Source organism: Mobula hypostoma, chromosome 6 (genome assembly GCF_963921235.1).
Source record: "Mobula hypostoma chromosome 6, sMobHyp1.1, whole genome shotgun sequence".
NCBI lineage: Eukaryota > Metazoa > Chordata > Chondrichthyes > Myliobatiformes > Myliobatidae > Mobula > Mobula hypostoma.
In genome coordinates, this window is record NC_086102.1 from 29874388 (window position 1) to 29899068 (window position 24681).

Genomic DNA, 24681 nt, shown 5'->3' on the forward strand with positions numbered 1-24681 from the left:
ATTACTTGTGGCAACCAAAGGCGAGCAGTTCAAAAATAAAACCTACAAAATAATGGAGGAAGTGCAATGGCTGCCAGAAAATATCAATAAGAAACACTGGCACCTATGTAATTTATTTATGTCATGTTCTAAAATGTTCTCATTTCCTTGCAGCCGGTATTGAACAATAAAACTCATATGTTATCACAACACATAATGCTCCCTTTAATTTATGGTAGGTGTGAATGAAAAAGTGTCTTTGTTTGACAAAAAAAAGATTTGTATCGGATAAACAAGCTACAATCAGTGGCAGGAGTGGAATCCGGTGTGGTCTTCCGCTGCTGTAGCCCATCCACTTCAAGGTTTGATGTGTTGTGCATTCAGAGATGCTCTTCTGCACACCACTGTTGTAACACGTGGTTATCTGAGTTAATGACACCTTCCTGTCAGCTTGAACCAGTCTGGCCATTCTCCTCTGACTGCTCTCATTAAAAAGGCACTTCCACCCACAGAACTGGATGTTATTTTTTTTCTGTTTGTCACACCATTCTCTCTAAACTCTGGAGACTATGTGTGTGAAAATCCCAGGAAAACAGCAGTTTCTAGGATACTCAAATCACCCTCATCTAGCACCAACAATCATTCCACAGTCAAAGTCAATTAGTTCACATTTCTTCCCCATTCTGATATTTGGCCAGAAGAGCAACTGAACCTCTTGACCATGTCTGTTTGCTTTTACGCATTGAGTTGCTGCCATACGACTGGCTGATTAGATATTTGCATTAATGAGCAGGTGTACCTAATAAAGTGGCCACTGATGTTCCAGTCACATATGAGTGAGTTTTGTCTGATATAATAGTGTGTCCACCTGATTCAGAATTCATTCTAGAAGGGTTAATCATGATAGGAGAATGAACAAACAGCAGGCAGGGCTATCCACCCCTACTTTTTATGCATAGTTTACACTTAAGAGATGATATATATGCCCTCCCTAAATTCATAGAATAAATAAAATGATTAACTTTGTGAGCTTCAGGAGGCACTGATTTCAAATTCGTTTGAGAACGCCACACACATGGACGGGGAAGCAGTAACCTGTTGTTAGTGGTTTATTTTACAAAATGAGTTACATTCAAATGAATGATCATGTTTGATCAAATCCGTGCCTCTGGCACTAAACTGCATACTATTATACTGCATAACTGATGCATTACCATACCAACAGTCTGCTTCCTCACCCTGGGGAACCCATTTTAAACCAGCTTCATTTATGTATACTCTGTAATCCTTAAATCATTTCATTCAAATTACACATATTACAAAAAAAAAGTAATAGTGAAGCAGGCTCAATATGCAATTTGGGATTTGAAGTTTAGTATTTTCATGATTTATTAATGTTATTTGAACAGAGAATGGTATTTTGTGTTAAAATTAAATACCCCATTATTATTGGTGAGAATGTAAGAGCAACAAAGAAAATTCTGGATTTGAGGTGAAGATTGGAAAAACTGACCTGAGTAGGGCTGAATATTTTATTTAAGTTGGGTAATGGACCCTTTCCTCTCCTCCTGTTGTTCCTAGCTTCTCTCAGAATGAATTGCACTTGTGTGTGACAATGCACATCACCCCAGAATCCATCTCCCTCTGGGTAACATTTTCAGTGGACCTTCAAATCCCAGGTGAATGGAATGCAACACTCCCTTATCCAGATGTAAAACTGTCCATGTGATCTAACTCTAGATCCCAGGAAAACTGAAACTGTTTATATATATTAAACTGAGGAAAATGTTTCTCTGCTGTATGTTTTCAATGCATAATGCAAGAATGTTTTGGTGTTGAACTTGGTTCCTGAAACTTAATGGAACCAAATTTCAAAATGGGAGCCTTAAAGCACAGGATACAGCCTTCCACATTTAGCATGTATACCTCAGAGAACAATTTTCTATCCTGTCTCAATTTAAAGATGCAATTATTTTGTTTCACCTTGCTGCTGCATTAGCGATGATCTTCAGGCTGCCGGGATTCCGAATCAACTTGTCGAGGATGCTGACAATCTGTTCAAACTTGGGCCTGTTGTTCCTATCCTTTTGCCAACAGTCCAGCATCAGCTGATACAGGGCAGCTGGGCAGTCCATGGGGGGTGGCAGCCGATACCCTTCGTCAACCGCTTTAATTACCTGAACGTGGATTCAAATAGAAGGGAACTTTGGTGAACTGCTGGAGCGCGACGAAACACTACTACTCTAAGTAACATGGTGAAGTTAAACAACCGTGAAGAATTGTGTATTTTTCCTGAAGTTAAGGACAGACACTCCATTGGCGAAGAAAATACTGCTGTGCTTAAATCCTTATGAACGTACCTTCTGAATGCTTCCTTATTTAAGAGTAACCCGGTTCATAATATTCCCCACTTACATTGTAGCAACAAGTAACACACCAGCCACCACCCCCTCCACACACAGACATATCCATTCACATGACTATCATTTCAGATAAACTTCACTAAGGCTACTGGTAGTGCTTGATTTTTATTTGGAGTAAAATCGAAGTTGGTAAAAATCAAATGTATGGTGTCATATGTGTACTTTGATAATAAATCTACATTGAACTTTGAACATCTTGGATGGTCTTATGGTCAGGAACATGAAGGAAGGAAGATTGCTGAATTTGTTATCCTCATGTTAAGCACTAATTTTCTTAGTTCTTGTACAGTTCATACCACAGAGTAATGATAAACATTATGCTAAGAAATACATTTTCCAGACCTGCCTCTAGATATTTTAAAGGCTGTAGATGTAAAGATTTACTTCAATCTTTTCAAACAATGGGTTATTTTTGTGAGCAATGGATGTCATGGTGGTCTGCGATGGACTCCAGGAGATATTTTAAAATGGTTTGAACTTCATATGATCTCCTGGTTCTGACAGAGGAATGTAGTTCTTGAATTCGAAAGACATACACATGCATAACATGCTGACGTACACACCCTAGATGCTGTGAGAGGAAAACTTCATATCCACAATTTATGATGTTAGACAGAATTCAGATATTGATATATGCTTTGCTGTACCTTGGCCATGATGTATCATCACAGAGGGATAGGTATTCCAACCTGCCCTCTTCCTGTGCAACTCCATAGTGCATTCTTACTGAATTCTCTTGTGTATTCTATTAACCCAAGCACTAACCTGCTCAACAACACACCTCATATATTTATCTGATGGCACCAAGAAGCAGTTAAAGCTGCTGAATATTAACTTCCATGATGCTTTTACATTGATGTATTGGATTCCTACTGGGAGCCCGGAGGAAATGGTCTGTGTGGGTTAATAGAAACATAGAGGACTTTTCACCCCAGTCACAGACAAAGTAACTTTGTTTCTCTTATGCTTACGAATTTCAAAAAATATAATGAACAGCTACTTTGATTATAGTTCTCCCCCCCTCCATTTTCCCAACAACTTAACATTATTTTTTCATCACTTAAGGAATTATTGATTTAAGTTTATTTTCTGTTGTAAAAATTATTTTTGAAAATTATTTCAAGTAACAGGCCCTTCTGGCCCTACATGCCTATGCTGCCCCATTACAGCCATGTGACCAATTAACCTAGTAAGCTGTACATCTTTGGAATCTGGGAGGAGTCCAGAGCACTGAGAGGAAACCCACGCAGTCACTGGGAGAACATACAGACTCCTTAAGACAGTGGCGGGAACTGAACCCAGGTTACTGGTGCTGCAACAGCATTATGCTAACCGCTACACGACCATGTCACCCGATAAAAGAAATAACGATCCTTCTGAAGGAATGCCATACTCCTCCTTATTATAGAAGCAAAACAGGTCTCAAAGTTAGTAATAACCTTCCTGAGGAGCTACTGCAGTAAATTTTTCATCTTAGTCAAGTATCGTTCTCTGGTTTTGTCGTATTTCCGAGCCATTGTTAGTACGTGAATGCCTACATTTTGTTTCCAATTTACATTTTTGGCTTCCACTGGCATGTTTAAGGCATTCTCCTTTACATGCCTCTTCTATTACCTTCAGAGACACAGAAATGAATGCTCACCTGTCTGGCCCTGTTTGACTTCCTGACTCTGCCTGAGTTATTTTCAAAAGAACAATTCACAGAAATCACTCACATCCTGATTGGACATCTCCCAGTAAGGCCTCTCTCCATATGACATCACCTCCCATAGAACAATCCCATAACTCCATGCATCACTGGCGGAGGTGAATTTGCGGTACGCTATGGCTTCAGGTGCAGTCCATCGGATGGGGATTTTTCCGCCCTGGGAAAAATATTTAGAAAGATAAAGATTAAAGATTAACTTTATTTGCAACACATACATCGAAACGTGCAGTGAAATGCATCATTTAGTGTCAACGATGAACAGCGTCTGAATATGTACTGGGAACATCCCACGAGCGTTACCATGCTCTTAGCACCAATATAGAATGCTCACAACTTACTAATATATCATGTATGTAACAAAAACATTAAAAAATCGGCAGATGCTGGAAATCCAAAGCAACACACATAAAATGCTGGAGGAACTCAGCAGGCCAGACATATGGAAAATGTTTTGATGTTTCGGGCCGAGACCCTTCATCAGGGCTGGAAAGGAAGGGGAGAAGTCGGAATAAGAAGATGGTTGGGAGGGGAAGAAGTACAAGGTGGCAGGTGACAGGTGAATCTGGGAGGGGGGGTGGTGAAGTACAGGGCTGGGAAGTTGAAGGGTAAACAAGATAAAGGGCTAGAAAATGGGGAATCTGATAGGAGAGGATAGACAACCCAGGAAGAAAGGGAAGTGGGAAGAGCAGCAGAGGGAGGTGATGGGCAGGTAAGACGAGAAGGTGTAATACATATGTTACATGATCACATATGACCTAAGAGATGGTTACACGTGTTCATGTCTCTGTGAAACCTTGAAAGAAAATTACAGATGAAGAACAAAACATCTGGGTTAAATTGCACCGAACAAAATGCCGTGAACTTGCTTTGCTTGTTAACTTAAACAATGTATTAATCATAAAAAAATAAGAGTGGAACATGCCATCTGGTCGTTCAATTCTGCTCTGCCATTCATTAAGATTATGGCTAATCTATCGCAGCACCATATGAGGAAATAAAGTGGATTTAGTACCATTGCTAGGCAGCATGATTTCAATCTAATGGTTTAAAGGCAATTCACTGTATTTAAATTCCACTCCACTTCTACAGTATAAACAAAGATTTGTGATCTTAACTCTACGACATGAGCAGTTTAATGAGCCTGTTCCTCAAACTGCCCTGGGGCAACTTGCAGCATGAGACTGGCATTCGTGTGTGGGAGGTGATAGGTGTGTGGCCACAGACACTACAGACCAGAACGTGTCCTCCCTTCGCCCTTCCCTTCCTGTTCTCTTCACCTACAGCTTTGCTTTATTCCTCTGCACTGTGGTGCCATGGAGGCAGACACCCCACCTCTCAGGGAAGTTCTGAGAGTCTTCAGCATATTAACAATGGCTCCCTGATGCCTGCAAATTATATACAATATCACAGAAATCAATTTTTTTGAGACCGAGCAAGCAGAGAAAGCAAGAGAGAGCGTGATAGCGACCACGAGAGAGAGAGAGCGCGCAAGAGAGAAAGCAAGCGAGCGAGAGCGTGCCATGGGAGAGTGTTCCAAAAAAAAATATAAAACATACGTCACCCCAGATTACACTGAAGTGTACCCCTGCCTAATAAGGATCAAAATAATGACAGTGTTGCTCGCTGCACTGTTTACAACAGTGACTTTTCTATTGCTCATGGTGGGTTAAGATTGTAAAAGACATGTTGAGGTGAGTTTAACAGGTGTCATTCGTTCGTTAGCATAGCTAACGTTATTTAAACTAGCTGGTTAGCTGCTAAGGAGCTATTCTATTGCAGACATCCCACCTCTCCTGGAAGTTCCGGAAGTCTCCCGCAAATTGATGGTGCTAACTCCCTGAAATGAGTTTTTGCAGGGTGGCATGTCTGCATGCAGGTGTGTTTCAGGGTTGCACTTTCCCCAGTCTGTCACAGACTGTAGAATGTAGGACATAGAACAGTACAACTCAATACAGGTCCTCCAGCCCACGATGTTGTGCCCACTCCAAGATCAATTGAACACTTCAGCCCACATGGCTCTCTAATTTTCGTTCACTTTGAACTTAACTATCTAAAAGTCTCTTACAATAAATGTCCCGAATGTATCTGCCTCCACCACCACCTCTGGCAGCGTATTCCACCCACTTACCACTCTCCATGTCAAAAACCCACCTCTGACATTCCCCCATACTGTCCTCCAATCACCTGCAAATGCATGTAGTAGTCTTTTGCAACGTTTGGGCCACACATCAAAGCTCTGGCTGTAATCTCTGCCGCCTGCCTCATGTAACATGGAGGATGCTTTTACTACCCATCTGCAATGTTGGAGATACTGTCACTAGGCCTTTCTAACATGGGGGATATGTCCCTCAATGCAGACGGCCTACTGTCACCAACCTGTCCTAATAATGCCAGGGACTGTCAGCAGCCTACATAGTCATAGTCATAGTCATAGTCATACTTTATTGATCCCGGGGGAAATTGATTTTTGTTACAGTTGCCCCAACCAAGAATAGAGTATAAATATAGCAATATAAAACAATAAATAATTAAATTGTAATATGTCAATTATGCCAGGAAATAAGTCCAGGACCAGCCTATTGGCTCAGGGTGTCTGACCTCCAAGGCAGGAGTTGTAAAGTTTGATGGCCACAGGCAGCAGGAATGACTTCCTATGACGCTCTGTGTTGCATCTCGGTGGAATGAGTCTCTGGCTGAATGTACTCCTGTGCCCAACATTATGTAGTAGATGGGAGACATTGTCCAAGATTGCATGCAACTTGGACAGCATCCTCTTTTCAGACACCACTGTCAGAGAGTCCCCACAACATCACTGGCCTTACGAATGAGTTTGTTGATTCTGTTGGTGTCTGCTACCCTCAGCCTGCTGCCCCAGCACACAACAGCAAACATGATAGCACTGGCCACCGTAGACTCGTAGAACATCCTCAGCATCGTCCGACAGATGTTAAAGGACCTCACTCTCCTCAGGAAATAGACATGGCTCTGACCCTTCTTGTCGACAGCCTCAGTGTTCTTTGATCAGTCCAGTTTATTGTCAATTCGTATCCCCAGATATTTGTAATCCTCCACCATGTCCACACTGACGCCCTGGATGGAAAATTCTACCTCGGGAAGAAGGGAAAACTCTCCATTGTCTGCCTGTGGATGATAGAGAATCATATGCTTTTACAGCAAAGGAACAGGCCTATTGGCCCACTGGCCTGTCTATCATTACTAATCCCACTTGCCTGCATTAACTCCATATCTGTCTATTCCTTGCTCATCTCAAAGTTCAAAGTGAATTTATTATCAACGTACATGTGTGTCATCATATGCAGCCCTGAGACTCGTTTTCTTGCGGGCATACACAGTAAATCTACGAAACACAATAGAATCAGTGAAAGACTGCACACAACAGAACAGACGAACAATCAATGTGCAAAGACAACAATCTGTGCAAATACAAGAGAGTAAGAATAATAATAACTAATTAAGCAATAAATATCAAGACTGTGAGATGAAAACTCATTGAAAGTTTGTGGGAATAGTTCAGTGATGGTGCGACTGACACTATCCTCTCTGGTTCAAGATCCTGATGGCTGAGGAGTAATAACTGTTCTTGAACCTTGTGTGTCTTTTTACTGATAGCAGCAGCGAGAAGAGAGCATAGCTTGGGTGGGGGTGGTCCTTGAAGATGGATGCTGCTTTCATTTACTGTTTCTGACTCTACCACCACCTCTGGATGCCCATTCAGGAAACCAACTACTCTTTGTGTGAAAATGCTACCCCTCAGATCCCCTTTAAACCTCCTCCCACACACCCTAATTCTATGCCCTCTCATTTTAGACATCCCTACCATGGGAAACAGGCTCTGGCTTTCCACTCTATTGAAGCCTCTCAAAATTTTATCTACCTCTAATCACGTCACCCCTCAGCCTCTTTTGATCCAGGGAAAACAAACCCACCTTATCCAATCTCTCCTTCTGACTTAAGCCCTCCAATGCAAGCAACACCTTTGTGAGTCTTTTTCTGTCCCCTCTCTGGCTTAACCACGTCTTTGTAGTGTGCAGCCATAACTACATTCAATACTCCAGGTGCAGCCTACCCAGTGTTTTGTACAACTGTAACATGATGTTCCAGCTCTTGTACTCAGTGTCTCAGCTGATGAAGCAAGCATCTCTTATGCCTTCATTGCCCTGCCTACTTTCGTCGCCACTCTCATAGAACTATGTAAATGTGCCTTCAGGCCTCTCTATTCAATAACACTACCTGAGATCCTGCCATTCACTGTGCATGTCCTGCCATGGACATCTGCCATTCTTTTGCCCCTTTTCCCAGTTGATCTAGATCCTGCTGTAGCCTTAGACAACCTCCTTCACCATACATTCTCATCCAGATCATTGATATACATGACACACATCAGGGGACCTAGCACCAATTCCTGTGGCATACCTCTGGTTATCAGCCTCCAATCTGAAAAACAACCCTCCACCACCACCCTCCATCTCTAAGCACCAAGCACCAAGCACCAACCTTGTTCCCATTTGGCTAGTTCACCTGGATCCCATGTGTTTTAAACCTCTCGACCAGCCTACCGTGCAGGATCTTGGCTTGTGAAGTGGGAGGTAGTTTCACCAGTCTATCTTAGTCATCCTCCAATAGGATCATGATCTTGTCGTGGTTTGGAGGCTTGCATGCCTCGATTACCTGGAGAGTTAAGTCAGGGTCTGATAGATTGACTCTTGATAGGGTCACCCATGCCAAACAGGTCAAAGGGTAGAGACCAGAGTAAGAGTGGTCCACTGGTCCTCCAGGTTCAAGGATTCAGCTCTGAGCTAACAACAATGACTGGTAAAGCAAAACTGTTATGGAAACAGCAATGAAGGATCCTTGTACATCTGAGTGTGACAGTATTCCTGAATCTCCACCTGCATGTCCGACAGTAATGAAAACTGAGGGGAATCTACTGACATGATGAAGGAAGCATGAGCCCCACCAGAAATGGAGGACCTTTATTGCTACCCTAAACGGGAGCAGCATAATGAGCAGTAAGCAAGTCTCAGTCATGGTAAATACTGAAACCATTCTTCCTTGATGAAAGGTGAAATGTTGTTGTTAAAGAAACCTTCTATACAGTCTTTTGCTTGCTATTATTTTACTTGTTTATGTTAAGGAAGCATTGCAATGATGCAGCACAAGTGTCAGAAGAATAGAGTAAGAGGGTGCATTTGGACTTTTGTTTTTGAACTGGAAGATATCTTAATTATCAATTCTTTCCTACTGAGTTTCCAATATTTTCCATTCCATTCAGATTTCCAACATATGTAGCTTTGTAACTTTCAACGCCGCTTTAGTTACTTCCAAATCTTCAAGCCCAAGTCATGTTTTAAATGTCAACTTGTTTTAAGTCCTGCTTCATTATCTGTCCAATACTCTGCCAATTTTCTCTCCTCATATCCTCAGACTGAGCCACAGAATTGATGTAAACAAAGGCGGAGATGTGTTTGCTGCTTTAAGTGGTAACCCATTTTGTTTTAAAAGATTCACACTGTCCTTAAAATAGCAGGGAGAGGATTTGTGTTCAGCCTGCTCAGAAAAAAATTAAACACAAGTGAATCAATCTCAGGAAAATACTGAAGACCTGGTGAATCTTAAAGTGGCATACATGGGTGCAAAATGGGGCTGCTTAGCCAGGTGCTTAAAGCAAGTAGTGTGGAACTGAGGGAGGAGAGGACTGTCAAAGACTGTTGTTGTAGGAAGGATTGAGTAAGTGTAATTAAATCCACTTGGTACAAATTCCACAGTCTGATTTTGTGCAGAGCCTCCTCTGCAAGCTTTCAATTGCTGAAGATGAAACTACAACGTGGCACAGAAAACACAGCTGGATGTTAAACCGACTAAATTAATTTGAATATTTTACGGTTCCGAAACCTATTTACTTCCACTTCAGAAGCATCTTTATATTATTGCTCCTTAAAGGCTTTCAGCATATTTTAAACAAACCCACTATTTTACATACTAATAAGATGCAAAACAACATTCAAATCAGAATATTATGATCAGCTGTGGTTTAACCCTCTCTCGATAAGTTCCAAGAAAAAACATATTCAGTGGGCAAGCACTTTAAAATTAATAATTGATTTACAAATGGCTAGTCTAAAACAATTTATATCGCAAAAGTGGCATTAAAATGACTTTGAGACTTTTTTTCACCGTGCCCATGGTCTGCTCTTTATCAAATTACGGTATTGCTTTGCACTGTTGTAACTATATGTTATAATTATGTGGTTTTGTCAGTTTTAGTCTTGGTTTGTCCTATGTTTCTTGTGATATCATTCTGGAGGAACATTGTATCATTTTTTAATGCATGCATTTCTAAATGACAATAAACGAGGACTGAGTGTCCTCATAATCTAAAAAATACAAGGAGCAGATTTATTACTGAAATCATGGGTCTAAGTTACAAGCATAAATGTTTAGAACAATTTCAATACAATTACAAAAACTAAACAATTAAGCATTTCCTACTATCCCCTCTATTCTTTCTCTCTTATCAGTTGCTAGATCAATCACCTAACTCATCTCCTTCTACCTTAGGCCAAGAACTTCTCAATCACCCCTTGATGAGTTATTAACTTCAAACTTTCTGCATAATCGCTCAAAGAGTTGAACTGCATGTGCATGTAACGAGAGCTGTATAACTCATCTCCTTCTACCTTAGGCCACAAACTTATCAATCACCCCTGCATTGACCACTTTCTAGAGATCCAACATTCGTATGGTCCACAACCACTGGACTAAGTGTGTACATGTAGGAGGGGACAATGTTGAAAAATAAATGTGCTGCTAGGTTTTCTAAAATTGACTCCTTCTACCTTAGGCCACGAACTTATGAATCACACCTCGTGCAAGCGTCTTACAGACAGCAGCAGAATTGAAACTTGGCCTCTGGCGCTGTAAAGCATCATGCAAACCCACACGCTACTGTACTGCCACACGAGAAGCTCACAAGACAAGGTGGCTTGTAAGAATGGGTTTTCTTCAGCAGCAAGAAATGGCCTTGATTCACATTCACCTGCAATAATGATCCTTTATTATGGTCAAGCAGCTGCTGAGGTTCCTAATCGCAATAAATTTCAAAAGCTTCAATAATGCAGTTATAGATTGTCAGAAAGCATGTTTGATCAGTAAGGAAGTGAAATATTAACACATTAGTGGTACTCGCATTAATGCAAATATCTGACAGTGTCTTCAGCCCAAAGTGTTAATTCTGTGTCTCTTCACATATATGTAGTTTGACCTGCTAAGTGTTTAAAATATTTTCTGGTTGATTGCAGATTTTAAGTCTTTGCAATTTGCTTTTGGCTTTCAAGTCAAATATCTCTTGGGTTGCATCTGGCATATGATAGATGACATCACGCTGAGAATTTGTAAGCAGGTCCAAAGGAAAAGGTAAATGATACTGAAGAATTACTTTAGGAGTTCTGGACATATACAGTACATATGAGATGGAGCCCCACTTGTGAACAAGACAGCCTAAAAACTTACGAAAACCCCAGTAAGCTTGAGGTAAATAAAGAGTTGGGAATAGAAGTCACAACATTTTGCTGGTTATATTGAGGATGTCAAAACAGTTTCCCTGAGCGAATGTATTAGTGCATCAATCACTGATACTATTATTGTAAGGGCCTCAGTCTCTCTCACTCTAAAGTTTCAAAGCAATGATTGTATCTGTAACAGTAAATGTGAAGCAAATCCACATACTTTAAAATACTTCAGGGCTTACAATTGTGGCTTTAACGTTTGGAGAAGAGGATGGATCTTTTAGTAAGTACATGTTGATCATATATTCTCTCACCTGCAAGGCACATCATATGGAATTGCACATACAGATTACGAACAAGCATTTAAAAAAAAGCTGAAGTGAATTATATTGTTCTGTGGAATTGAATAAGAGTACCTCTAAAGCCAACAGAACTAGTGGACGATAAATAAACTGAACACCGATTAATTCTGCCCTACATGAGGAATGAGGAAATTAGAAAAAACACCCCTGGATGTGAAGAAGATGACACCAATAAGGGATCACGGGTTTCCCAGAATGTCCAAGTAGAGGCAACATCTTCTCCATATCCACTCCTTTCACTCTTCTAAGCTCTATGAATACATTCAAGTCTGTCCACTTTTCCTCATAAGAAAACCTGTCCATTCCAGCATCAGTCCAGTTAATAGTCTCTGAACTGTTTTCATTGAATTAATGTACCTCCCTAAATAAAGACGTCTGTAATGCACACAATACTCCAGCATTGTCCTATAATCAGATTACTCTCATATTCAATTCACCCATTTTCCCTAATATTCTGCTAGATTTCATAATGACTTGCTGTATTTGAATACCTGCCTTTGGTACCCCAAAGCTCTGCAATCTTTCAAAGTGTAGGTAACATGCTTCTTTTTTTCCCCACATTATAATCCATTCTGCCAGATATCACAAAAGGATTCAGAGGCGTGTAGACTCAGCCTGCACCATCACGAGCACGACTCTCCCAACATCGACAACATCTCAGGAGGTGATGCCTCAAGAAGGTGGCAGACATCTTTAAGGACCCCAGGGTCCAGGACGTGCCTTCTTCTCGTTACCAGTACAGAAGCATAAAGTCGCACATTCAATAATTCCGGAACAGCTTCTTTCCCTCCACCATCAGATTTCTGAACAGCCCATGAACACTACCATGTTATTCTTTTTTTCGTTGCACTGTTTATTTATTTTGCCATTTGTAGATTTTAGGACTTTGTACTGTGCTGCTGTTGAAAACTAGCAAACTTTATACTGTATGTCAATGATAATAAAGCTGAATCTGATTTTGTGTCGTTCTGGCCACCGTGCCATGGAAAGGATGCAACGGCCAGGATGTTGCCAGAGATGGAGCCTTTGAGTTACGAGGAGAAAAGGAAGCCAGGTCTTATTGTACATGCATGGAGTGGCGCAGGTTAAAAGGGGATATGATTGAGGTATACAAAATGATGAAGAGCAATAGACTCAGGAAACATAGGATATAGAACAAAAAATCTTTACAGCACAGTACAGGCCTTCAACCAGTGATGTTATGCCAACATTTTAAACTCCTGCATGATCAATTTACTCCTTCCCTCCTATTTGGTTGGGGAGGCTAAGCCCAGAGGACACAGCCTCAGAATCGAGAGCCGTCCCTTTAGAATAGAGGTGAGGAGGAATTTCGAGAGCCAGATAGTTACTTAACTCAATAGCTATTTTCTGAACTCGACAGTTATTTCTAAACTCAATAGTTATTTCAACACACTATGTCAAAAACTTTCTAATGTTCTAATGAATCTGTGGAATTGATTGCTATAGGCAGCTGTGGAGGCCATGTCATTGGGTATAAGTAAGGCAGAGGTTGATAGATTTTTGACTAGTCAGGGCATGGAGGGATATGGGGAGAGGGCAGAAGATTGGGGGTGAGAGGAGTATTGGATCAGCCATGATGAAATGGCGGAGCAGACCCAAAGGGCCAAATGACCTATCTGCTCCTATACTTTATGGTCTTATGGGCTTATGGCCCATAACTCTAATTATACATTTCCTTACATTAGAGGTAGAAAAAACAAGAAGACATAGGTTGTGGGTAGAGGGGAGACATTCTGTTCTTCACCCTGTGACTGGTAATTAGCTGGAACGCACTGCCTGAGAGAATGTTTGAAGTGTGTCACTGATAGCATGTTATGAATCACTTGAATCGCTGAACCTTTGGACAAAGTGCTAGACATGGTATTGATATGGAATGAGTTGTGTTGAATGGCCTGTTTCCATGCTGTATGCTAAGAAACACATAGAAACCTTACAGCACAATACAGGCCCTTCGGCCCACAAAGTTGTGCCAAACATGTCCCTACCTTAGAAATTACTCGGCTTACCCATAGCCCTCTATCTTTCTAAGCTCTATCCAATCCAAAAGTCTCTTGAAAGACCCCATCGTATCCATTAAAAGACCCTACCCTATCCAAAAAGACCCTATCGTATCCATGGCTATATTCTATGGCTCTAACATTCCTTCAAAATGTCCATGCTTATTCCAAGGTCCCTTGTTGCTCCAAAGCCATCTTCTCCTCATTCTGTTCCACTTAATCTGCTCCCAAACAGAAAACTCTACTGCACTTTTCACTTTTCTTACTCAGTGCTGCTATTAAGAAAGCTTCATAGCAGCTGTGGGTACTCTCTATCTCTATCATACTCTAAGGTACTACAAATATGCTAAATGAGATTGAGAAGATCTGGCAGCGCACAGATAACCATTCATGAGATGTTGTGGGTTATCAGCAGCAGCAGAAAACATTACAATCTATAACTTCATGGCCTTGAGATATCTCTCATGATAATATTATTTTTAAACAGGGTTCAACCCTGTTTCAATGTTGAGTGAAAGGCATGTTGGGAACAGTATCAAATCTACCTCAAAGTGATGAGTAACCAAATTAGTAAAATTGCAATACGGACCATATAATCTTATGGCCCCACTTCCACCAGCTCACCATCCCCTTACCTGGTTTCACCTATCACCTCCAGCTTGTACCCTTTCCCTCCCCACCTTATTATTCTGGCTTCTTACCCCTTCCATTCCGGCCTTGTTGGAGGTTCTCAGCCTGAAACTTTGACTATTTATTCTCTCCATAAATGTAGCATGACTTGCAGAGTTTCTCCAGCATTGTCTGTGTGTTGCTCAAAAGTTCCAGCATTTGGAGAATCTCTTGTGTTTATGACCACATGCTCAACCTGTCCCGTGGGGCACCACGGTAGCGTGGCGGTTAGCACGGCGTTATGACAGCACGGGGCGTCAGAGTTCAGAGTTCAATTCCAACGTCATCTGTAAGGAGTCTGTACCTCCTCCGTGTAGAGCTTGTGCGTGTCCTCCGGGTGCTCTGGCTTCCTACCACAGTCTAAAGATGTACTGGTTAACTGGCTAATTGGTCACCGTAAGCGGTTTCGTGATTTGGCTAAGGTTAAAATCAAGGGGTTGCTGGTGTTGTGGCTTGAAGTGCTGGAAGATCCTATTCCACGCTGTATTTCAATAGGCAAATAGATAAACAATCAAACAGCGTGTTGAATGCAGCTAGTAGAGCAGCAACCTCAGAACTCCCACACCTTGGGTTCAATGCCGGCCTCCAGTGTTGTGCCTGAAGTTTGCACCTTCTCCTGCTAATTGCATGGGTTTCTTTTGAGTTCTCGGGTTTCCCCTCACATCCCAGTTATGTGGACTGGTAAGTCCATTAGGCACTGGGAGTTGCCTGTAGCACATCGGTGGGTGCAGTTACTGGGATTAGTGCAATATTAGTACAAATATTACTCTTGATGGTTATTGCAGACTCAATAGACTGATGGATCTGTCTGTGTGCTGTATGATTCTATGATTATGGTATACAATAGATAGAGCTAAGCAATATCACAGCTGAAGAATTGGATCAAAGTTTTGAAGTACTACCCGTCTTCAGATCCAACAGTACAAATCACAATCACAGGCATAAATGCTGCAAATAGTTCAATAGTAGCAGTAAAAGGAGCACTGTCACAGGAAACCAGCATCCATCACCAAGGTACCCCACCACCCAGATCATGCTCTCTTCTTGCTGCTGCCATCAGGAAGAAGGTACAGGAACCTCAGGACTCATATCACCAAGTTCAGGAACAGTTATTACCCCTCAGCCAGTAGGTTCTTGAAACAGAGGGGATAACTTCACTCGCCCCATCCTTGAACTATTCCTACAATTTACTGAGTCACTCTCAAAGACTCTTCACCCCATGTTCTTGATATTTATTGCTTATTTGTTTGTTATTACTATTAGTTTTTTTTTCTTTTGTATTTGTGACTTTTGCACATTGGTTGTTTGTCCATCCTACTGGCTATGGTCTTTCTTTGAAACACAGCCTTCGGCCCACTGAATCTGAACTGACCATCAGCCTCCCACTTTTAACTTACCCAACATTAGTTCACTTTATTTTCTCTTCAGACTAACTCCCACTAGATTCAACTCGACCTTCACACTTGGGGCAAATCACAGAGGGCGATTAACTTACCCAGCTGCATGTGTATGGAACGTTGGAAGAAACAGGAGCACCCGAAGGTAACACACGCAGTCACTGGGAGAATGTGCAAATGACAGAGAGCAATGGGAGTCAGAATGTCACCCAAGTCTCTGTCCCTGTGAAGTGACAGTTCTGCTGGCTGTGTCTCTGTGCAAACCAGTTATTCAAACTCTTTTTTAAGGTATTCAAATCCATTTTTGTTTCAGAAATGTTGACAACAAGCACATTTTCAGTCAGTCTCTCTGACCCTATCACTGCTTCCTTTGAATATTTTTTTCAATATTTTATTTATTATAAACTGAGTTGTTTTGCTCTTTTATCTGGTTCCTACCCGCTATTCTGAAACTGGGAGTATTCGGGCAAAAAAAGGTCTTAGGTTTCATTTCCAATAAATCTGTTACAAAAATACATTTTTTTCAACTAATCAACAGCTCAGATATTAGAAGAATGATCTGAATATGTTAATATTGATCACTGTAATTAAAATGTCAAAATCCATCAAAATCAAGAAGAGATGTTAACAACTGAGAAAGATCATTACAAATGAAGAGCATGATTACACCCGAGCAATGTAAATTTGGCAGTGCTAAGTGTTGAGCTGATTTAGGTCAGAAAAATTGCTTTAGAATGACATCGGTATACTAACTCGGGAGAAGGAGGATATTAAGGAAAGATAACAAGGAGCCAACATGATGGAAATAAATCAAAGTGTTAATTATAGCTATCACCTTCATCAGCATAAACTACACTGCAGCTGTCAGTTTATAGCTATTTAGAATTCTTTTCTTTGTTTCATCATAAATTGTGGGCATGAATAGTTTAAATTATTTGCCCAATTCAAGTAATAAAATTATTGGTTTTAAAAACAGTTTACCATCTTCAGTGAATAATAGACAGCCAAGAATTGGAACATTTGTTACTGTGATTGCCGAGCTCCTCATTGGCACAGCCCAAACATGCACCTGGAGAGAACTGCAACAAAGCCGGATGCCTCAGAAATGTGACATTGACTGCTAAGAGCCTTTTGAGGCGTTGTTAGTGTGATACAATTGACTTCCTGCAATGGCTTTAATCCAAACGAGTGTGGAATGATTGAACAATCAGTTTATGTTTAAAGTCTAGGTTAAAGCAATATGCGCCATTCTCACGTAACTAGAACCTTTAGTATTCTCGATTTACCTTTTACAGAAATATTAATCAACTTTATCAGAAAATTGCAAATATGACCCAGGGAGATTTGGATTTTGGCCCACAAGTGCATTTTCTGTAACTTTGGTCATTGATGCCGAATACTCTGGTCGTATTTGGTCCTTTTACATGTCATGCAAACCTTTATATTGAAGTGTGTATTTATCCTTTGCTGCCTCTTCTTTCTGTGATACTAAACCAGCTTTTGCTTCATCAACCTCACCTTTCAGGAAGCATCAGAAGGGTTCTTTTGAATCAGACATGCACTGTGCAGTTATACAGTATGTTTTGTTACAGCAATATTGTAGTCACTTCATCATATTCACAACCTCGCATGTAGTTTACGTCAAGCAGCTGAGTTTTTTGGTTTAGGAGAGCTTCAGTCAGTTTCCTGTATTTTGAGTCAGGAATAGCTCTAAACTATCGATCCTATACTGGGACCTGAATGGTTGCTTCCAAAGAAAAAAAGTGTAAAACTGGTTGAAATGAAAGGCCCAATAAATACTACTGCTATACACAAAACCAATTTATAAATCTTGCATTCTGAATTTTATTCACAAAAATTTATAGACCTAGGATATCTACACTGAATTCTCAAGCCGATGATAGCTCATATCTTGTAAAATGTGTGACAAATTCTATTCAGTGTTATATCCAAAACAATTTGTGAAGATAATTAGAATGATTACATCATCTTGCAAATTTTCCTATATGATATAAACTCCTGAGAGGACATTTCCATCTATGTACCGGGATCTTGGAATAAAATCTTCAAAATTTTCCTACATCTGAGTTTCACAGGAATCTTTCCAAATGATGCCTGTTTGTAAATCAGGACTGCAATACTGCAATTGGTAATAAACACAAAGCATTTCAAGCTCGTGATTCGTGAGGCTCATAGCCTCTCTATAGTCCTTCTCATTCTACCATCTGGGAATTGTCATGATAGAACTATGAGAGGAAGTTGGCAAACACTGGCGGCCAAATTTATATTACATGTTATGTTATTTTAACCACTTTATTTTCAGTAGCCAATGTTTCAACTCAAAATAGTGGACACGATACAATATAATCACACTGTTTACTGCTGAGCTAATAATTTTCTAAACTGGGATTGCAAGAATTCAAAGAGAAACTATTCCAGTGTAAAACTATCACAACTTTTTGTAGATTTACTGAATATTTTTGAACTAATATTATTAAATACAAATTATTTTGGTAAAAGGCTACTATCAGGTGCATATGTGTCATAGGGTTAGCACACCAAAGGCAGCAAAGTAGAGCAACTTGCAGTAACTTGCATTCTGATGAAGAATCTATTTTAGTTTTGCCCGGATAACTGTCTCAAGATTGTCAGAACTAAGTGAAGTTAATGAAGCTCAAAAGTTTGTCTCCAGATGTTGGATCCTTCCCATAGCTAACAAAAGAAGCTAATTGGTGGTATAGTTTTATTTTTTTGTGCAAACTGTGTGTGGGCTTGGGGGAAGTCTCAACAGAAAATGTTATTGTTAAATTTTGGTAAAAGCAGAGGATGTAATTAATGGGATAATTCCTGTGTGGATTGAAGTTATTCATGAAGGAATTACTTGAACTGAAAGTAGTAATTCATGCCTGTCTAGGCACTCAAAGCAATACAGTAAATATTATCATATTATAAAATATCACTTCTGTGATTTTAAGGAATAGTCCACATGCTCTGAAACCTACTGCTCTCTGTGTTTTTCTGCATTATAACAACACTAGCACTTTAAGAGAACTTCACTTGCTATAAATCACTTTCAAAGGTGCTACCTAAATGCAAGTTGTTCTTCTGCGATCTTTCCCCTTAAGGCAGAATGTCAGTAAGAGGTGGATGACAAAGTGGGAAGGAGGAAGATGCTGGGGATACTCTGTGTTGGAAAAGCAACAGGGAAAGAAGGAAAAGGGGTCCTGGGCCATTGTGATACCAATACTGTAATAAGAAATAAATATGGTATACAGAAATGCTGAAGCTGGATGTAAGAGAGCAGTTGCAAAAGATAATCAGATTACCTTTTTATACATGACCTCCAGTAACATTTGTGCATTTTGACCTTGCAGTTAATCTGTCTATTTAATGAGACTTCTGCACAAGTCAAAATACGACAAAATAGAATTAGACAACTTTAATAAACTGTCATGTTCTATATGGTGCATGTCTTGATTTTAATTAAGTTATGAAATACATTACTGATGCACAAGAGATAGAACTGGCAGCACAGTCTGGGAAGGATGGTGATTTCTTACCCGTGTTGTGTATGCTGCTTCGGGATCGTCTTCAAGGACCCTGGAGAGCCCAAAGTCAGACACCTTACACACCAAGTTGCTGTTGACGAGTATATTGCGAGCAGCCAGGTCTCGGTGCACGTACCCCATGTCGGACAGGTATTTCATGCCTGAAGCTATTCCCCGAAGCATGCCAACAAGTTGGATGACTGTGAACTGGGCATCATGTCTCTTAAAGAGAACAGATGAGATTTTTTTGTATTCAGTCTAAGCCAAACAAATAATGTGACTCCTTAACTGCTGTACCTGATAAATCATTAATTGGCTTACCCTGAGAAAACTGTCCAACGAACCGTTTTCCATATATTCCGTAACAATCATGACAGGCTTACCTAAAGAAAGGTCACAATTGCAAGTTTAACATAACATGATAGAAATTAAAAATCATTATTTTGTTTAAGCTCAATTTTGCTGGAAGGGTTGATGTTCCTGTGGTTCCAAAAAGAACAGTAAATGATCAATCAGTATGTACTTTTATTCATGTCTTGCCCTTTTTCCTGTATTTACCGACTTTCAAAGTCAAAGTAAATTTATTATCAACATCTGCACGTGTTACCATATACTACAGCGTGATTCATTTCTTGCAGCCATTACAAGAAAAAAGGAGGTAAGCAGTATTTTATGAAAACTATACACAAACAAAGGTCTGACAACAGCCAATGTGCAAATGAAGATAAGCTGTGCAAATTAAAATAATACTGAGAACATGGGTTGTAAAGAGTCCTTAAAACTGAGTCCGCAGGTCAGAGAATCAATTCAGGGTAGCGATGATTGAAGTTATTCATGCCAGTTTAGTAGCCTGATTGTTATAAAGTACTAACTGTTCCTGAACCTCTTGATGTGGGGCCTAAGGCTTCTGTACATCTCACCCAATGGTAGTAGCAAGAAGAGGGCATGGTCTCGATGGAATGTTTTCACATAAGAAGAATCCAAAAGAAAGTTCAAGTTATCAGCTGAAAAACTGCACTGCCAGATCGTACCCATCTGTAGTCAGTCATTAATATCTACAGTCCCCTCACATAATAATAAGGAAAAGGTTAATAATGAAGGATGAACAGACATCAACACTCTTAACCGTATGCACAATACAAAACTCCTGACACTTTCAGTACTGTTGAAATAACTGGGTGAGCAATTACAAGAAAATTGCTGGTAAGAAATATTTGTACCCAAGTTTGCCCACCTCTATGTCTGCCGTCCATTAATGGTTTTGTATGGGAAAACATGGAAATCTCTGTTAAAAAGTTTGTGGTTCTGCCAACCAAGAATCTTTTCCTTTATTGGCATTGAAGATGACTCAGAATACCTTCTCAATCTTCAAATATTTTGAGATATGCAAGTCTAGTTTTCCTATATACACTTTGGTATTTTATGTAAGCGGGCTAGTACACATTTTGCGCACATTTTAAAGGCTTGCTGTATCTGCTGAAAAGAACATTTTTTGAATTGAATTGAATGTTCTGCATTTGTTGTCATCCATTGACATATTCTTGTACTTGCAATCATTTGGACATTTAAGAGCTAAGAACAGATGCAAATCAAACTCCTATGATGCTTAAATGTAGAATCCAGCTGTTGTGGTAAGATTTGCCATAAAGGTCAATTAGAAAGCAGTTTCTAAATTCTGAAAAGAACTTCTCTTTGTTTGAAAGCAAATTACCCTACCAGTTGTAAAAGTATGTTGGTGACATGGACAATATTAGGAATATAAAGCCCTCTAAATACTATGCATTGCAGTAAGTTTATATTAAAAGTTCTAAAGTCCTCTGTATTTGTTATTCTAACATAAGGATGATTATTTACACCCTCTTCTTTCCAAAACACTGCTTGTATTAAGGCAGTTCCCTTACTTTTTGTAACTACACCTTCCAGATGAATGATGTTTGGATGGTCAAACTGTCCCATGATGCTTGCTTCACCCAGGAAGTCCCGTCGCTGTTTCTCAGTGTAACCAACTTTTAGGGTTTTGATGGCTACCGAAATCTCCTTCTTGGAGGGTAGCTTCAGACGTCCACTGCACACCTCTCCAAATTCTCCTATGACGCAAAAAGACAAATTTCCAACCATGAGTAGAATCAGAATTCAGATTCAGGTTCATTATCATTGACCTATGTCATGAAAATTGCTGTTTTAAGGCAGTAGGAGAGTTCAATGCATAAAGCATACTATAAATTACAATAAGATGTTTTAAAAACCAAATGAGTAGTGCCAATGAGAGCAAGAATAATGAAGAACTGTTCATGGATTCATTGCCCATCCAGAAATCTAATGGTGGAGGGGAAGAAGCTGTACCTAAGAAGTTGAGTGTGTGTCTTCAGTCCCCTCTGCCTCTTCTCTGATGGTGGTAATAAGAAGAGGGTCTGTCCTGGATAGAGAAGGATGCCACCTTTTTGAGGCAGCACCTTCTTAAAATGTTCTCGATGCTGGAGGCCCATGTTGGAGCTGGCTGAATGTACAACCCTCTATATTCCAACCTTCTTGCATTACATATAGTATTAAGCAGGATAGATTTTCATCATTTGCCTCTGATTTGAAAATATTTTGATCAATTTTTAAAACTTAAATAGGACCAATCATCCATGTTTAGGTTCTGAGTGGTGCTCCAGCAAAGTAAACAAGATGCAATGAGTTATTGAGTGACTAACAATAAATGAGTAACTGAGTTGTAGTAGGGGAGTTAATAAAAGTGTGTCTAAACCCTTCACGTATGTGAACGGTACCAGTTATGGGGCTATCTGCCTCTCTTTGGAACAGGTACCAGTTATGGGGCTATCTGCCTCTCTTTGGAACAGGGCTGCTCCATAACAACAGCTGTGGTGACTGCTGAATGGGATAAGAATTTAAAATTCAGTCCTAAAAGGCCAAAAATGAAATGGAGTTGTGCAGTTAGAAACCAGCTTAAAGCAATTTTATGCACATTTCTGGGTGGTGACTTGGCACCCTTTGTAAATTCAAGTACTGAACTTTTCAACAGGGGTTTTATTCAATCTGAGATCATTTCTGTGAGCTACTCTTGCAGCTCCCTAAAACTCTGGTTAACCACATTCGGAATATGTTCTGGTCTGTTCATTACAGGAATATTGTGGAAGCTTTAGAGTGGTTGCAGAGAAGATTTACCAAGATGCTGCCTGGATTAGAGAACTTTTTTTTGTGAAGAAAGATTGAATGACCTAGAGCTTTTCACTTTAGAGTGATGGAAGCTGAGAGGCAACTTGGCAGAGCCGTATAAAATAAACAGAGGCGTAGATAGAGAATACTTTTTCCAAGGTCAGCAATGGCCAAAGCTAGAGGACGTCAGTTTAAGGTGCGTAGAGAACTGTTTAGGGGAGATGACAGGAGTAGTTTTTTTTAAACAGTATTTGATATGTGCGTGGAATGCTCTGCAGCAGGTGGTGATAGTGGCTGCTACAACAGGAATTTAAGGGACCCTTAGAGAGGTGCATGATGTAAGAAAAGTGGAGGATTATGAGCTGTGTAGGAGGGAAGAGTTAGACTGATCATGGAGGGGATTTATATAGGTTGTCATAACATCATGGGCTGAAGGGTCTGTACTGCTTGATATTCTGTGTTCTGTGTCCGAATAAATGATGGTTCTGATTGATTCAGGGAGCAATGAGGTTTTACTAACTGGTTCCATTGAAGCCGCAAATTAAAGGGACAACATGCAAAATGTCTTCAATGACATCTGTGAGTTCGACATTCTTAAGTGTGAATGCTATTGACTTTGTCTGGGAAGTTCAAGATCATGGGTGCTGTTGTTTGCCCAGCCTTGAGATCACGCTGCTGCTAAGCCCTGCCACATCTCACAGTTTGCTGCTCACTGTTGCATTTAGGAACTCATCTAAACTTAATCAAGGATAAAAGACTCATTCTGCTCCTTCTGCCCAGGCAGAATGCATACTTCCATCTTGGTCCCGTCCATTTATCTGGCAGCAACAAGCCCTGTAACTGGAAGAGAACTTTTACATTTTCTGTGGAGATTAGACTTGCTAAGTGCTCTCAGCTCCAAGAACATGTAACTCACTAAAAGAGAGAGCACGGTGTCAAAACTAACAAATTCACTATGATGTTACACTGGGAAACCCAGCATTACTGTTCTGTGAAGATTGCAATGAAGGTGTCTGTACGCGGCTTTCACAAATACCATTATAATGACTCATATCAGTAATTTTTATCATAATACGAGGTAGCAAAGTGATTTCTAGCTGCTTCTTCTCTTCTTTTACAAGCTATATACAGACTGGACAGTTGTGCTGGCACCTGAAAGTTTCTTAAAGAGGCATCAGGAACAATTGTCCTCATGATGTAAATATGATGACCTCACATTAATAATTAGTTATTAACCTCACTTCTGTGTGATACTCAATGCAGAATCTGGATGGCACTGAAATAATGTCAATTGTCCCATATCATCAATCTGCAGTCTTCAAATAATTATACACAAATTTCAATACCTGCACCAACAACTTTGTCAATAGATATGGAGGAAGAATCTAGCTCCTTGGCAAACTCATGGACAGCTTGGCTGGGGTCCTCATATGTGTGTGGGTCGACATATGTTCGTAGACCTGGAAGTTTAACTGTTAAACAGAAAAGTTGAGAAACATCACATAATGTGGGCAATCACTATGGAAGGAAGAGATCCCAAAATTGTTGAGAACTATTCAATCTGGCTCAAGCATTTCAGATTCAGTGGAGTTATTGAAAGTTTAAAAAATGTATTGGAGTTCAGATTTTATTTACCCTTTACAATTTCACCACTTTAACACTTATCAACAAGAAAAATAAATTTCTTTGCTTTCTTGTCACACTTTCTGGACATCACTTTCTGTTCCATACATCTAACGTACATAAGAGCAGGAATGGATGATTCACTCATGTTTTCTACTTTTTACAAAAGTGGCTTATTAAAGCCCATAGTCATCTCAGGTACTGATGTGTCGAAATAAAGGCAGCATGATTAGCTTAGGATGATGGTGAATATTGGCAGCTCAGGTTCT

General features: G+C 40.1%; 1 protein-coding gene across 2 annotated transcripts in view; it reads right to left on the minus strand.

The window, feature by feature from the left end:
* epha3 (eph receptor A3) overlaps positions 1 to 24681 on the minus strand; it is a 288707-nt gene that overhangs the window by 26897 nt on the left and 237129 nt on the right. For both annotated transcript variants that reach the window (XM_063050489.1, XM_063050488.1), the window contains exons 10-15: positions 24136 to 24261; positions 21532 to 21717; positions 19952 to 20013; positions 19643 to 19852; positions 4118 to 4267; positions 1963 to 2156 (exon numbers count right to left, since the gene is read on the minus strand). In XM_063050489.1, the coding sequence (XP_062906559.1) occupies positions 1963 to 2156; positions 4118 to 4267; positions 19643 to 19852; positions 19952 to 20013; positions 21532 to 21717; positions 24136 to 24261 (928 nt within the window). The remainder of the gene's footprint in view (positions 1 to 1962; positions 2157 to 4117; positions 4268 to 19642; positions 19853 to 19951; positions 20014 to 21531; positions 21718 to 24135; positions 24262 to 24681) is intronic.